The sequence below is a fragment of the Sceloporus occidentalis genome, unplaced genomic scaffold (genome assembly GCF_023333645.1).
Source record: "Sceloporus occidentalis isolate IW3139 unplaced genomic scaffold, rSceOcc1.0.p SCAF_79, whole genome shotgun sequence".
Taxonomy (NCBI): Eukaryota; Metazoa; Chordata; class Lepidosauria; order Squamata; family Phrynosomatidae; genus Sceloporus; species Sceloporus occidentalis.
Window position 1 is genome coordinate 2172467 of NW_028317059.1, and position 16874 is coordinate 2189340.

General features: G+C 48.6%; 2 protein-coding genes across 2 annotated transcripts; both read right to left on the reverse strand.

The window, feature by feature from the left end:
* Positions 1-6958: 6958 nt before the first annotated feature.
* On the reverse strand, positions 6959-12167 carry LOC149285395 (acrosin-like). The gene is made up of 6 exons (XM_089495345.1): positions 12150-12167; positions 11636-11764; positions 8743-8831; positions 8054-8322; positions 7638-7783; positions 6959-7399 (listed from the first exon to the last, which is right to left on the reverse strand). Exons 1-6 carry the CDS (start codon positions 12165-12167, stop codon positions 6959-6961), a joined length of 1092 nt encoding a protein of 363 aa, XP_089351471.1.
* A 335-nt stretch (positions 12168-12502) lies between these two features.
* On the reverse strand, positions 12503-16255 carry LOC149285396 (acrosin-like). The gene is made up of 5 exons (XM_089495346.1): positions 16214-16255; positions 14287-14375; positions 13598-13866; positions 13182-13327; positions 12503-12943 (listed from the first exon to the last, which is right to left on the reverse strand). Exons 1-5 carry the CDS (start codon positions 16253-16255, stop codon positions 12503-12505), a joined length of 987 nt encoding a protein of 328 aa, XP_089351472.1.
* Between the last annotated feature and the right edge of the window lie 619 nt (positions 16256-16874).

A 16874-nucleotide genomic window follows, 5' to 3' on the forward strand; every position in this document is an offset into this window, starting at 1 on the left:
TCACACCCTGCCCTGCATCCCCACCCCCACTCTGCCCTGCACTCAGTCTCCTACCCTGGCCTGCCCCCCCACCCCCACTCTGCCCTGCATCCCCTGAAACCCCACCCCCGCGAATCGCTCTGTGCGAATGGAGCCACTCGCACAGAGCGAACCGCTCTGTGCGAACGGAGCCACTCGCACAGAGCGATTCGCACAGACATGAAGAATACTTACCTCCGGAACGCGTCACATCCGTCACGCAGTGCAGAGCGTGTAGCGGAAGCAGGGAACGCTCGCGGAGGTAAGTAAAAGGAGCCAACAACGAATCGATCACTCGATTAATCGATAACGGAAATCGTCAACAACGATTTCCGTTATCGATTATTATCGATTTTATCGATTCGTTGTTTCAGCCCTACACATACACACTCATGTTATCACAGACTTACACACACACTGTTACGTTTGCAAAGGTGTGGAAACCAGGATGCAGGAAACAAATGGACCAGTCTCTTATTGGTCAGATAGTCCAGGTCAGGAGCAGAGAAGTTAACGAGGTCAGGAATCAAGCCCAGGTCGGTACCAGGTATCAGGCAGAGAATGGTCAAAACAAGCCGGGTCAGGAGCCGAGAGGTTAACGTGGTCAGAAATCAAGCCAAGGTCGGTTACAGGCAGCAGGCAGAGAATAGTCAAACAATCCGGGTCAGGAGCTGAGAGGTTAACGTGGTCAGAAATCAAGCCAAGGTCAGTAACAGGCAGCAGGCAGAGAATAGTCAAACAATCCGGGTCAGGAGCTGAGAGGTTAACGTGGTCAGGAATCAAGCCAAGGTCGGTAACAGGCAGCAGGCAGAGAATGGTCAAACAATCCGGGTCAGGAGCTGAGAGGTTAACGTGGTCAGGAATCAAGCCAAGGTCGGTAACAGGAATCAACATAAACAGGTAAGCACCAGGTAAGGACGGCAGCTAGTTGTAAAAACAACTGAGCACTGAACTGGCATCAGTGCTCTGCTTTTAAACCTGCCGCCCTTCCAGATCCCGCCCCCAACTATGATGACGTCCAATGGACGTGTTTCTCCTCCATAGGGGTAAGAGATCGGCAGGGGGGCGTGTCCTGTGACACCGTGGGTGTCCATCACTGTGCGGCGGTTCATTCTTGTGAACCGCCGCGGAAGATGACCCTGTGTGGCTGGATTGTCCCGGGAGGGGTAAGTACCGAGGTCGAGGTTTGACCACACTACAGATCGGAGAACCAGGAAGCATGGATGGATGTAGTCCGTACATCGAAAAGAAAGGAGACAAACGTGTGGAGGAGTGGATATGATTGTTGTACGCAAATTCGGCGATGGGGAGCATCTCATACCAGTCATCTTGGAGATGGGTGGTAAAGCAGCGGAGGTATTGCTCTAGCGTTTGATTAGTCCGCTCCGTTTGGCCGTTGCTTTGTGGATGGAATGATGTAGACATGGAGCGGTGGATGTGGAGTGTGTCACAGAAGGCCTTCCACACTTTTGACGTAAATTGAGTTCCCCTATCTGACACGATAGTCACTGGTAATCCATGTAAACGAAATATGTTGCGTATAAAAAGAGAGGCTGTTTCAGCAGCTGAGGGTAAGCGTTTGGCTGGTATGAAGTGGCCCATTTTCGTGAACCTGTCAACTACCACCATGAGGGTGGTGTGATGGTGCGATACTGGTAGGTCTGTGATGAAGTCAATTGACAGGTCTGTCCAGGGTGTCGCGGGGACCGGGAGTGGGCACAGAAGACCAGCCGGCTTGTTCCGAGTGCCTTTGGCCCTGGCGCAAACAGTACAGGATCGAACGAATCGAAGGACGTCGTTGCGTAGTGTGGGCCACCAAAACGACCTGTTAATCAGGTCCATGGTCTGGGTCATACCACCATGTCCTGCTGCTGGTGTGTCATGGCAGTATTGTAGAACCTGGAGACGTGCGGCAGGAGGTACATAAAGCAAGTCTCCACGGTAGTAGTACCCGTTCTTCTTGCGTAATTGGAGGTTCTCTGGAGGGACGGTGTCAGATGCTTGGAAGTGGAACAAGTCCCAGAAAGAGTGGGTACCAGCCAAAAAATGCCCGGGCCTTAACACGGTCTCCTCGTCTTGTTGACGAGACGAGGATACGTCACACATGCGGGACAGTGAGTCCGCCTTGGTGTTCTTCGAGCCTGGTCTATAGGTTATATGAAGTTGGAACCTGGTGAAGAACAAGGACCATCTTGCGAGTCTAGGTTTCAGCCGTTTGGCGGTCCTGTAATACTCCATATTTTTGTGGTCGGTGAAAATGGTAATGGGGTGTTGCGTCCCCTCCAACAGATGTCTCCACTCTTCTAGTGCTAATTTCATGGCTAACATTTTGTCACTAACGGTGGTTCAGGCTGTGGATCCTCGCTGCAGTACAAGGAAAGGCGCCCCAAGCGGTGATGACGAGTAATGCAGGAGCAGATGGTATAGGAGCAGACAATCGGATAGTCGGGGTCACGAGCAGAGATCAGGACTGGCAGCAAACACGGATAGTCGGGGTCACGAGCAGAGGTCAGGGCAGGCAGCAAACAACGGATAGTCAGGTACAAGCTGAGTTCAGGTAAAGGCAGGCGGCAAACAATGGGTGGTCAGGTACAAGCAGAGTTCAGGCAACAATAAGTCAAATCAGGTACAGGAACGCTAGTGTAGGCAATAAAGGCTCTATCACAGGCAAGGTATAGCTCTAAACTGAGGGTTTAAATATCCCTCCATCCCTAGATCCTCCTACCCACCTAATTAAGGGGGAGGAGGAAAAAAGATAAAAGGTCCCTTTAATTCCCCTAATGAATATTCATGAGATAGCCGTTCGCGCATGCGCGAACGGCTCTCATGATGTCTCGGCGCGCGTCCCGTCTAGATCACTCGATCCACACGGGGGCGCGCGTCCCGCAGCAGGACGGACCTCGCCGCGTTTCCCGCGAGCGAGACGAGCCGGGAGCTGCTGGCGCGAGCTGCGTCTCGGTTCCCCTGCACGAGGACACCGTGGATCCGCCGGCGAGGTAACACATTTCTTTTTCTCCGACCCCGTAATTCCGTTCTGCAGGAGTCATAGTACGCGAGAAGAAGGCCACCGGGTGGAGTTGGTTGTCGACATCGGCCCTTTGCGAGAGAACAGCACCAACCGCCATGTCAGAGGCATCAACCTCCAACGTATATGGCTTTTGTTGCAACGGATGAATCAATATGGGGGGGGCTGACGTGAATCGTTCCTTCAGAAAAAGAAAGGCTCTCTGTGCGTCTTCAGACCAGTGGAATTTTCGGTTGACGGACGTGAGAGCGGTGATGGGCTGTATGACTTTAGAGAAGTTGCGGGTAAACTTCCGATAAAAGTTCGCAAAGCCGACAAACCTTTGAACACTCTTTCGGTCCCTCGGGGCAGGCCACTGTAGGATGGCCTGTACCTTCTTTGGGTCCATCTCCACTCGTGTAGGTGTCAATATGAAGCCCAAGAATTCCACGGTCTGTGTTTCAAACACGCACTTCTCGGGTTTTGCGTATAGTTCATTTTCTCGGAGACGTTCCAGTACCCTGGAAACATGTTCTCTGTGTTCAACCAGCGATGGTGAGTAGATCAGTATATCATCGAGATAGACCACAACAAAACGATCTAACATGTCTCTGAACACGTCGTTCATGAAATGCTGGAACGTGGCTGGGGCGTTGCATAGCCCGTAAGGCATTACTAGGTACTCGAAATGTCCATACCGGGATCTGAATGCTGTCTTCCACTCATGCTCCTCTTTTATCCTCACCAGATTGTATGCGCCTCTCAGGTCAATCTTGGTGAAGTAGGAGGCAGTGCCAACTCGTTCCATAAGTTCTGGGATCAACGGCAGAGGATATCGATTCTTTACTGTCACTTTGTTCAGTTCCCGATAGTCGACACAAGGACGTAATCCCCCGTCCTTCTTGGGAACGAAGAAAATCCGTTCTCCAGCAGGGGAGGTGGATGGTCGGATAAAACCTTTGGCTAGATTCTCGTCGATGTAGGCCTTGAGGGCGACGAGTTCAGGTTCGGACATAGGATACAAACGGCCGAACGGAATAGGGGCTCCTGGGAACAAGTCGATCGGACAATCGTACTCCCTGTGGGGTGGCAACCTGTTGGCTGCTTTTTTCTCGAACACATCAGCAAATCGGCTGTAATGACTCGGAATCGTGGGTATCGGAAGGGAGCTGTAGTCGTGTGCTACATTGATGGACGGAGGCGGTTTGTGTGAAGAAGGGTCTTTATTGATACGAAACGACACGGAGTTGAATGTCCAGTCAATGTGAGGGTTTTGAGTCCGTAACCAGGGGAGTCCCAAGATGACCGGAAACACAGGAGAGGGTATAACATCGAACGATATGTACTCCGTGTGATCAGGATCGACGTGCATGTGCAAGGGTGATGTCTCTGTGGTGATGGGACCGGACTGTAGAGGACGTCCGTCCACTAACTGGAGCAGTAGAGGTGTTGTCTTCTTCTGGACAGGTATGCCGTGTTGACGGATCACGTCTGTGTCGAGTATGTTACTGCTGGCACCCGAGTCAATCATAGCTGCGAGAGCGACGGTATTCCCCTTCCACTGTAATGTAATGGAGAGGGACAAATGATGTGGTAAATGTGGAGAAACACCATGGGTGGCTGGAATAGATAATGAGGGTAGCTTACCCCGGGATGGTCGTCTCTTATTTTGGCACTCGTTGGCGTAGTGGCCTTGGGTACCACAATATAGACAGAGATCAAGAGACCGACGTCGGTCCTTCTCGGCACCCGACAATGGAACTCGGATGAGTCCCAACTGCATAGGTTCCTCTGGGGTCTCTTTGGGTGTGGTTTTCGGTGGTGGTCTGGCGGTGGACCAGGTGTGAGAAGGAGAGGCTAAGCGTTCGGCCTTTCTTTCCCTTAACCTCCGGTCGATTTGTATACACAATGCGGCAAAGTCTTCCAAAGAGGACGGGATAGCGGAGCGAGCAAGTTCATCTCGTATCGGATCAGACAGGCCCAGCCGGAACTGGTCATGTAAAGCCGACTCATTCCATGTTGTCTCGAGGGAGACACGTCGGAATTCGGCTATGTAGTTCTCTACTGGACGTTTCCCTTGACGAAGGGCTCTTAAGGCACTGGTGGCGGACGTGGTCTGGAACGGATCGGCGTATAGCGCATCCATGGCCTGCCGGAAGGTGTTCTATGTGCCAAGCACCGGACTATTGTTACGGATCAGATGATGGGCCCAGAGTTGGGGTTCTTCAGACAGGAGGGCTATGACCGTGTGAATCTTGATGTAGTCATTAGCATAAGTTCTCGGTTTGAGACCGAACAATATTTGGCATGAGGTTATAAAGGTCTGGTATTTTGTACGGTCTCCGGTGTACTTGTCTGGCAAGGGCACTTGTGGTTCCAGCGCTGTTGCTCCTTGCAGTACTGGTGGTTCAGGCACCTCGACTGGTGCTGGAGGCGGGTTGCCGGGTACCTGGAGAGCACCTTGAATTTGTACAATCTGTTGTTGCTGTTGATTTTGTCCAGTTTGGAGCAGCGACAGCATCGGCTAATCCTGCGGTTTCCATGTTGGCTCAGTTGTTATGTTACGTTTGCAAAGGTGTGGAAACCAGGATGCAGGAAACAAATGGACCAGTCTCTTATTGGTCAGATAGTCCAGGTCAGGAGCAGAGAAGTTAACGAGGTCAGGAATCAAGCCGAGGTCAGTACCAGATATCAGGCAGAGAATGGTCAAAACAAGCCGGGTCAGGAGCCGAGAGGTTAACGTGGTCAGAAATCAAGCCAAGGTCGGTTACAGGCAGCAGGCAGAGAATAGTCAAACAATCCGGGTCAGGAGCTGAGAGGTTAACGTGGTCAGGAATCAAGCCAAGGTCGGTAACAGGCAGCAGGCAGAGAATGGTCAAACAATCCGGGTCAGGAGCTGAGAGGTTAACGTGGTCAGGAATCAAGCCAAGGTCGGTAACAGGCAGCAGGCAGAGAATGGTCAAACAATCCGGGTCAGGAGCTGAGAGGTTAACGTGGTCAGGAATCAAGCCAAGGTCGGTAACAGGAATCAACATAAACAGGTAAGTACCAGGTAAGGACGGCAGCTAGTTGTAAAAACAACTGAGCACTGAACTGGCATCAGTGCTCTGCTTTTAAACCTGCCGCCCTTCCAGATCCCGCCCCCAACTATGATGACGTCCAATGGACGTGTTTCTCCTCCATAGGGGTAAGAGATCGGCAGGGGGGCGTGTCCTGTGACACCGTGGGTGTCCATCACTGTGCGGCGGTTCATTCTTGTGAACCGCCGCGGAAGAGGACCCTGTGTGGCTGGATTGTCCCGGGAGGGGTAAGTACCGAGTACCCGCCACTCGGGGGTACTCGGGAGATGCACTCCGCACCGGAGCGCGACGCCACGAGCACCCGGGCGACGCCTCCCGGACGGGGCTGTGACGCCGCGGGTACTCGGGCGACGCACTCCGCACGGGAGCGCGACGCGGTGAGTCCCCCCGGACCGTACTCCGGCCGGGATCGTGACACACACACATACACATATAGACACACACATACACACTGATGTTATCACACACACACATACACATTCACTCTCCCACTAACACTCACACTCACACACCTATCCATGCTCCCTGGATAACCAGCAAACCAACCCGACCAGGAAATGTTCTCTGAAGTTGAAGTTTCTACTCCATGGTTTTTTGTTTTTTTTCCCTTCTCTGGATCTTTTTGATTCCATTTGCTTTTTTTTTTTTTAACAAAAATCACACTGACCACGCAAAATGTGAACGGAAAGATGTTTAATTCCATTTAATTGAACAGGAGCCGCAATGATTTACCGAGATGGAATACGGTTTTGGTAGATGCGTCACGCTGGTAACTTATCTAACTACTATCTTATAACTAACAACTATCTTCTAACTTATTGGCTGTCGAACAATCAGTTCAACAGGTGCTTCCATCTTAAGAAAGGCGTTTGCTGCCAAATATCTTCCGGAGAGCTTTTGTGGGCTGCCGTTGGGTGGAGGTCTTCTTGGCAAAGAGCGCCTTAAGCTCAAAGATGAGATTTTTAAGCTTACTCCCCTTCTTTGGCGGCTGCCCCTTGGATGTCGGCTTCTCCGGCTGTGGTGTTTGGCGGGGCAGTGGAGGCAATAAAGAGGCAGCGGTGGCTGGCGGTGGTGTAGGTGCAGAAACACGGACAAAGCTTGGGGTGACGACTGCTTTGGTCTGCTTGGGAGTCGAGGTTCCAATGTGACTCAGGATCCACTCCAGGTAGTGCTGTGTGTTTGAATAGATCCCTGGCCTTTTTGACTTGGCGCAGCCCTGGCCCCAGCTTGTCACTCCGATTACATGGTACTTGGAGCTCTCGGGGTTCATGCACATCAGTGGCCCTCCGCTGTCACCCTACAGGGGTAAAGAATAGAAGAAGGTTAATGGTGTCTTTACTTGGCTTATAAGGAACTGTGACATCCGCTGTATACATCGTAACCCATCTTCCTTCAAAGACACATGGCTTTCATGGCCTTCATGGCACAGGTTCTCCTTCGGCCCCGGCGACGCCTATTCCCTAGAAGAAGACGTCGGCTCAAAATCAACCTTAACGCGCGGATACAGTTTCGGACATTTCGATTTGTTTCCTTACCTGGCAGCTATCAATTCCGCCTTCTTCGTAACCGGCACACAGGTTATAATCGTGGACATTGCCGTTATACCACATGGAGCCGTTACACTTCTGCAGGTCTATCTGGTTCACCCGGGCCTCTTGCAGGATGTCTGCCGTTTTGATGGCTGTCGAGACATCAAAGATTCAACAAATGAATATCGCTGGCTGCGAGACGCGCGGGCGCCAGCTATGGGTAGAAGGTTTGCTCAAATAAACTGATCATGGAGTCCGTTAATGAGTGTGTAGTGTCTGCGGCTGAGTGCGGAGTGTCTGCGGCTGAGTGTGGAGTGTCTGCGGCTGAGTGCGGAGTGTCTGCGGCTGAGTGTGGAATGTGTGCGGCTGAGTGAGGTGTGTAGGTTTTAGTGTAGTTTGTTCCCAGAAAGCCGGTTACTCACATTTGTCCTGAGTGACCCCCCAGCCGCTGATGTAACACGGATCCAAGGCACTGATCTCCATGCCGGCGCTCGGCAGGCAGGCCGGCTGCACGAAGTCGCTGAATATGACCGACTCGTTGAGCTGGATCAGCGCCAGGTCGTTCCTTTCAGTACGCGGGTTGTAATGCTCATGTTGAAGGTAAGACCCGATGGATCTGATTTGGATGTCGCTTGCCGAGGGATCCGAGAGTTGGTGTCCACCAAGGACAATTTGCCATTTTGGTACAAGCCTGAGTTATTATAAAGAGACAGACATTAGCGAACATGCAGCTCGTATATTGGGCCCTATTCACAAACAGTAATTCTGGGGCAAAAATCTCAATGAACAGAAATACATTTTAGGATGTCAGCAATTTGTCCCAAAATTGCTATTTCCTAAACATAATTTTACACATAATAATAGATACATAAACAGTAACCTCGCAATAGTACCCAGGCAAACATTTACAACGTATGATAAACCGTAACTTTTCTGCCCCCCACAATCAGATAATGTAGACCCCCAGCCCTCATTCTTACCCCATCGCCACCCATCCTTACCTTTTCATGGTTTTAAAGCAATGGGCCGCTGTCAGGACCCATTGCTTATCGAGTAATGTGCCTCCACAAGAGTGGCGATGACCTTTGCCAGAAGGCACTTGAACGCTCACCAGCCATGGCCAGGCGCCGGGCTGGGCATCGACACCTCCGACAATCCTCGAGCTGCCAAATTCCGCGACGAGCGGACGCTGACCGCAGGCTGAAAGAGAAGGGGCACAACGTTACAGAAAGCGACAAAGTCAGATGTTGTGACCGCGTCAGATAGACGGGATACTGCTGTCTGAGAGCCTGATACTCATAGTTACACCGTCCCTGCCACTCATCACTCATACTCGTGCCTGTGGCCCCCAATCAATGGTATATTGGACATAATACCCCGCCGTCATAAACAGGACTCAGAGCTTCAATGGAGACAACAAGAAAAGGATGATTTGGCAGTAACCATGCTGCGGGGCTGTCCCCTCTTTGGAAGCGATGGATGTACTTACTGTTTGAGTCGGCCACAGGCAGCGGGATGAGGAGAAAAATTATAGCAAGTCGCATAGGATGCATCGCTGAAGCTATCTCTGTGCTATCAAACAACGCACAAGCTCACACTAGACCGTCACGGTCTTTTACAGCCTATGTGACATCATTGTTCCAATGGCTGTATGACATCACAACGGCAACAACTACATGTGTGCATTGAGGTGTATACTGCTGGAATATGCATAAAACTCAAATTTATATTTATTAAATATGGTGGGAACCGCTAAACCACCTAAAATTTATACTATTATTGTCACGTCTCCACATTTACTTAAATCCATGATAATCGCTATCATAATAAACACACATTTATTATAATTATTTATTGTAAATAATTTGTTGTCATTTATTTATTGTATATATGATATACTCCTATATGATATATATATATCTATGAGCAGCCATGCTATTCACATTGCGCAATGTGGACTAACCCTTTTTGATGGTTTCCGGACCGGCCCTGGAGGAAATTGCTTGACTAGCCACCCCTCTCCCCCCGACCAGCCTGCCCCTGAATTAGGGCACTGCCAGGAACCCAAAAATGTTATTTATTATTTTAATTTTATTTTTTATTTGCCCTAATGAACATTTCTATATATCCTGACGGAGACCGCAGACATCAGGCACCATTTATATTCTTTACATAGTATGAGAGACGCTGATTGTTACTGTTTTTTGCAGATTATTATAAAATATTACCGGGAAGGCGAGTAATTTATGAAATAATCTCTGCAATTAGAGCAAAACGTTCAACATACACTAGATCCTTATATAAAATAATATAATAATAATTATAATATATAAATATACATTTTAATATAATATATATAATATAATTACTGTATGCATTCATGGGAATGGCTCTGGATATATTTATAGGTAAAATAATAAATTATATACTATTTTTAAAATGTGTCAGTTTGCTTAACAGTTCATTAACGCTTTTAATTGTATTTTTTGTCCACTAGGGGGCAGCAATGTCCGAGCCTGCATCTGCCGCTGGGTCCAAAAAACGGCTGGGAAAATAAGGTAATAATCGGGCAATTTAACCGTAAAAAATCAATTCGTATCAGGCCTCTTTCTATGATAAGGACATCCATTTACCCCAGCTATAATTTGTTATATGTTGTGGTTTCAGTTTTATTTTACTGACAATGTGGATGATACGTGGAAGCGTTCTCCAGCAGAAGTGGTAGACAAGGCTAGGGTTTGAAGATTGAGGATCCTGTCCCCTTTAAATTATCATTGTCTCTGCCTTGCAATGTATGCAGAGATCCAGCAGACTCCCCTCTATGAATCTGCCCTGTTTCACTGCACCCCCCCTACACACACACACACACACTAGTTCCTTGGCTAGCGAGCCAAACTCTAACGCTCATGCGCATAGCGGGGACTCTCAAGGTTTGCCCCGGAGTCTAAGGGCTTTTGCCCCAATCCCAGGTGAGGGGGCAGATTCTCGGGGTCACACAGTCTTCCAGGTAGAGGAAAGAGAGCGCACCTGCCCACCCTACCCATATCTTCCGGGGCATATCCCGGGGCATATTCTGGGGCATGCTGCTTTTGGATGGAATGAAAGCAGGCTGATAAGGGAGGTAATCTGTGCTTTGCAGGGGATTCTGATCCAGACCCTCATTCATACAGATGTTTAATATAGTGAAAGACTGTATTGCCTCTTAAAGCCCAACGGTTGGGCAATACTTCAAACTATAGCCCCCCAGAGGCGTCCCCTCAGCTGGTGCAGATGGTGACTCTTGGAGCTTATACCATCTTTGCTTTTTTGACAAAAATACACCTATGATTCACAAACACTTTTACAGTCACTCACTAATTCACTTTCATTCACACAATCATTTATTCTTTCACACAAATTATTTACACATATTCATTAATGCATCCACACATTAATCCATTCATTCTCTCTCTCATTCTGACTCTTTAGTTCAATATTCTTGCCACGCTGCTTTCTCCCTATCTACCCCCTCTCCCTCCCTATCTACCCCCTCTCCCTCCCTATCTACCCTTTCTATCCCCTCTCCCTCCCTATATACCCTATCTATTCCCTCTCCCTCCCTATCTACCCCCTCTCCCTCCTTATCTACACTATCTACCCCCTCTCCCTATCTATCCTATCTAGCCCCTCTCCCTCCCTATCTACCCCCTCTCCCTCCCTATATACCCTATCTACCCCTCTCGCTCCCTATCTACCCCCTCTCCCTCCCTATGTACCCCATGTACCCCCTCTCCCTCCCTATCTATCCTATCTAGCCCCTCTCCCTCCCTATCTACCATATCTACCCCCTCTCTCTCCCTATCTATCCTATCTAGCCCCTCTCCCTCCCTATCTACCCCCTCTCCCTCCCTATCTACCCTATCTATCCCCTCTCCCTCCCTATCTACCCTATCTAGCCCCCCCTCTCCCTCCCTATGCACCCCCTCCTCACTTTCTACACTCTCCCCCCTTTGAAGTTCACTTACCTTGTAGAAGGTCAGTGGTGGAATCGCGAGGCCTCTGTCTCCCTGTTCTGCCGTGGTGCGCGCGGCTTCACTGCTGATGCTGTTCTGGCGCTCAGCTTGAAACGTCGGCACCGCGACCAAGGCAGAGGCCTCACAAAGAAGAGTGAGAGGCGCTGAACGGTTTCTGAAAACTTATTCCTCAGCGACCGCTCGGCGCCTCTTTCCTCCGCGTCTATTACATTAAAAAAAAAGATGGCGTTTCAATTGCACAGCATGATGTAGGGGGGCCATGGCCCCCTCTGCCCCCCCCCTGTCGACGCCACTGCCAGGAAACCCCTTTCCTGAGCCAACAAAGGGAGAGCGGAAAGGTGGGGAGGACATTTTGCATCACCCCTGGCATCTTGCCCTCCCAAACACTTACACATACACACTCATGTTATCACAGACTTACACACACATACACATATAGACACACACATACACACTGATGTTATCACACACACACATACACATTCACTCTCCCACTAACACTCACACTCACACACCTATCCATGCTCCCTGGATAACCAGCAAACCAACCCGACCAGGAAATGTTCTCTGAAGTTGAAGTTTCTACTCCATGTTTTTTATTTTATTTTCTCTTCTCTGGATCTTTTTGATCCCATTTGCTTTTTTTTTTTTAACAAAAATCACACTGACCACGCAAAATGTGAACGGAAAGATGTTTAATTCCATTTAATTGAACAGGAGCCGCAATGATTTACCGAGATGGAATACGGTTTTGGTAGATGCGTCACGCTGGTAACTTATCTAACTACTATCTTATAACTAACAACTATCTTCTAACTTATTGGCTGTCGAACAATCAGTTCAACAGGTGCTTCCATCTTAAGAAAGGCGTTTGCTGCCAAATATCTTCCGGAGAGCTTTTGTGGGCTGCCGTTGGGTGGAGGTCTTCTTGGCAAAGAGCGCCTTAAGCTCAAAGATGAGATTTTTAAGCTTACTCCCCTTCTTTGGCGGCTGCCCCTTGGATGTCGGCTTCTCTGGCTGTGGTGTTTGGCGGGGCAGTGGAGGCAATAAAGAGGCAGCGGTGGCTGGCGGTGGTGTAGGTGCAGAAACACGGACAAAGCTTGGGGTGACGACTGCTTTGGTCTGCTTGGGAGTCGAGGTTCCAATGTGACTCAGGATCCACTCCAGGTAGTGCTGTGTGTTTGAATAGATCCCTGGCCTTTTTGACTTGGCGCAGCCCTGGCCCCAGCTTGTCACTCCGATTACATGGTACTTGGAGCTCTCGGGGTTCATGCACATCAGTGGCCCTCCGCTGTCACCCTACAGGGGTAAAGAATAGAAGAAGGTTAATGGTGTCTTTACTTGGCTTATAAGGAACTGTGACATCCGCTGTATACATCGTAACCCATCTTCCTTCAAAGACACATGGCTTTCATGGCCTTCATGGCACAGGTTCTCCTTCGGCCCCGGCGACGCCTATTCCCGAGAAGAAGACGTCGGCTCAAAATCAACCTTAACGCGCGGATACAGTTTCGGACATTTCGATTTGTTTCCTTACCTGGCAGCTATCAATTCCGCCTTCTTCGTAACCGGCACACAGGTTATAATCGTGGACATTGCCGTTATACCACATGGAGCCGTTACACTTCTGCAGGTCTATCTGGTTCACCCGGGCCTCTTGCAGGATGTCTGCCGTTTTGATGGCTGTCGAGACATCAAAGATTCAACAAATGAATATCGCTGGCTGCGAGACGCGCGGGCGCCAGCTATGGGTAGAAGGTTTGCTCAAATAAACTGATCATGGAGTCCGTTAATGAGTGTGGAGTGTCTGCGGCTGAGTGCGGAGTGTCTGCGGCTGAGTGTGGAGTGTCTGCGGCTGAGTGCGGAGTGTCTGCGGCTGAGTGTGGAATGTCTGCGGCTGAGTGAGGTGTGTAGGTTTTAGTGTAGTTTGTTCCCAGAAAGCCGGTTACTCACATTTGTCCTGAGTGACCCCCCAGCCGCTGATGTAACACGGATCCAAGGCGCTGATCTCCATGCCGGCGCTCGGCAGGCAGGCCGGCTGCACGAAGTCGCTGAATATGACCGACTCGTTGAGCTGGATCAGCGCCAGGTCGTTCCTTTCAGTACGCGGGTTGTAATGCTCATGTTGAAGGTAAGACCCGATGGATCTGATTTGGATGTCGCTTGCCGAGGGATCCGAGAGTTGGTGTCCACCAAGGACAATTTGCCATTTTGGTACAAGCCTGAGTTATTATAAAGAGACAGACATTAGCGAACATGCAGCTCGTATATTGGGCCCTATTCACAAACAGTAATTCTGGGGCAAAAATCTCAATGAACAGAAATACATTTGAGGATGTCAGCAATTTGTCCCAAAATTGCTATTTCCTAAACATAATTTTACACATAATAATAGATACATAAACAGTAACCTCGCAATAGTACCCAGGCAAACATTTGCAACGTATGATAAACCGTAACTTTTCTGCCCCCCACAATCAGATAACGTAGACCCCCGGCCCTCATTCTTACCCCATCGCCACCCATCCTTACCTTTTCATGGTTTTAAAGCAATGGGCCGCTGTCAGGACCCATTGCTTATCGAGTAATGTGCCTCCACAAGAGTGGCGATGACCTTTGCCAGAAGGCACTTGAACGCTCACCAGCCATGGCCAGGCGCCGGGCTGGGCATCGACACCTCCGACAATCCTCGAGCTGCCAAATTCCGCGACGAGCGGACGCTGACCGCAGGCTGAAAGAGAAGGGACACAACGTTACAGAAAGCGACAAAGTCAGATGTTGTGACCGCGTCAGATAGACGGGATACTGCTGTCTGAGAGCCTGATACTCATAGTTACACCGTCCCTGCCACTCATCACTCATACTCGTGCCTGTGGCCCCCAATCAATGGTATATTGGACATAATACCCCGCCGTCATAAACAGGACTCAGAGCTTCAATGGAGACAACAAGAAAAGGATGATTTGGCAGTAACCATGCTGCGGGGCTGTCCCCTCTTTGGAAGCGATGGATGTACTTACTGTTTGAGTCGGCAGCAGGCAGCGGGATGAGGAGAAAAATTATAGCAAGTCGCATAGGATGCATCGCTGAAGCTATCTCTGTGCTATCAAACAACGCACAAGCTCACACTAGACCGTCACGGTCTTTTACAGCCTATGTGACATCATTGTTCCAATGGCTGTATGACATCACAACGGCAACAACTACATGTGTGCATTGAGGTGTATACTGCTAGAATATGCATAAAACTCAAATTTATATTTATTAAATATGGTGGGAACCGCTAAACCACCTAAAATTTATACTATTATTGTCACGTCTCCACATTTACTTAAATCCATGATAATCGCTATCATAATAAACACACATTTATTATAATTATTTATTGTAAATAATTTGTTGTCATTTATTTATTGTATATATGATATACTCCTATATGATATATATATCTATGAGCAGCCATGCTATTCACATTGCGCTATGTGGACTAACCCTTTTTGATGGTTTCCGGACCGGCCCTGGAGGAAATTGCTTGACTAGCCACCCCTCTCCCCCCGACCAGCCTGCCCCTGAATTAGGGCACTGCCAGGAACCCAAAAATGTTATTTATTATTTTAATTTTATTTTTTATTTGCCCTAATGAACATTTCTATATATCCTGACGGAGACCGCAGACATCAGGCACCATTTATATTCTTTACATAGTATGAGAGACGCTGATTGTTACTGTTTTTTGCAGATTATTATAAAATATTACCGGGAAGGCGAGTAATTTATGAAATAATCTCTGCAATTAGAGCAAAACGTTCAACATACACTAGATCCTTATATAAAATAATATAATAATAATTATAATATATAAATATACATTTTAATATAATATATATAATATAATTACTGTATGCATTCATGGGAATGGCTCTGGATATATTTATAGGTAAAATAATAAATTATATATTATTTTTAAAATGTGTCAGTTTGCTTAACAGTTCATTAACGCTTTTAATTGTATTTTTTGTCCACTAGGGGGCAGCAATGTCCGAGCCTGCATCTGCCGCTGGGTCCAAAAAACGGCTGGGAAAATAAGGTAATAATCGGGCAATTTAACCGTAAAAAATCAATTCGTATCAGGCCTCTTTCTATGATAAGGACATCCATTTACCCCAGCTATAATTTGTTATGTGTTGTGGTTTCAGTTTTATTTTACTGACAATGTGGATGATACGTGGAAGCGTTCTCCAGCAGAAGTGGTAGACAAGGCTAGGGTTTGAAGATTGAGGATCCTGTCCCCTTTAAATTATCATTGTCTCTGCCTTGCAATGTATGCAGAGATCCAGCAGACTCCCCTCTATGAATCTGCCCTGTTTCACTGCACCCCCCCTACACACACACACACACACTAGTTCCTTGGCTAGCGAGCCAAACTCTAACGCTCATGCGCATAGCGGGGACTCTCAAGGTTTGCCCCGGAGTCTAAGGGCTTTTGCCCCAATCCCAGGTGAGGGGGCAGATTCTCGGGGTCACACAGTCTTCCAGGTAGAGGAAAGAGAGCGCACCTGCCCACCCTACCCATATCTTCCGGGGCATATCCCGGGGCATATTCTGGGGCATGCTGCTTTTGGATGGAATGAAAGCAGGCTGATAAGGGAGGTAATCTGTGCTTTGCAGGGGATTCTGATCCAGACCCTCATTCATACAGATGTTTAATATAGTGAAAGACTGTATTGCCTCTTAAAGCCCAACGGTTGGGCAATACTTCAAACTATAGCCCCCCAGAGGCGTCCCCTCAGCTGGTGCAGATGGTGACTCTTGGAGCTTATACCATCTTTGCTTTTTTGACAAAAATACACCTATGATTCACAAACACTTTTACAGTCACTCACTAATTCACTTTCATTCACACAATCATTTATTCTTTCACACAAATTATTTACACATATTCATTAATGCATCCACACATTAATCCATTCATTCTCTCTCTCATTCTGACTCTTTAGTTCAATATTCTTGCCACGCTGCTTTCTCCCTATCTACCCCCTCTCCCTCCCTATCTACCCCCTCTCCCTCCCTATCTACCCTTTCTATCCCCTCTCCCTCCCTATATACCCTATCTATTCCCTCTCCCTCCCTATCTACCCCCTCTCCCTCCTTATCTACACTATCTACCCCCTCTCCCTATCTATCCTATCTAGCCCCTCTCCCTCCCTATCTACCCCCTCTCCCTCCCTAT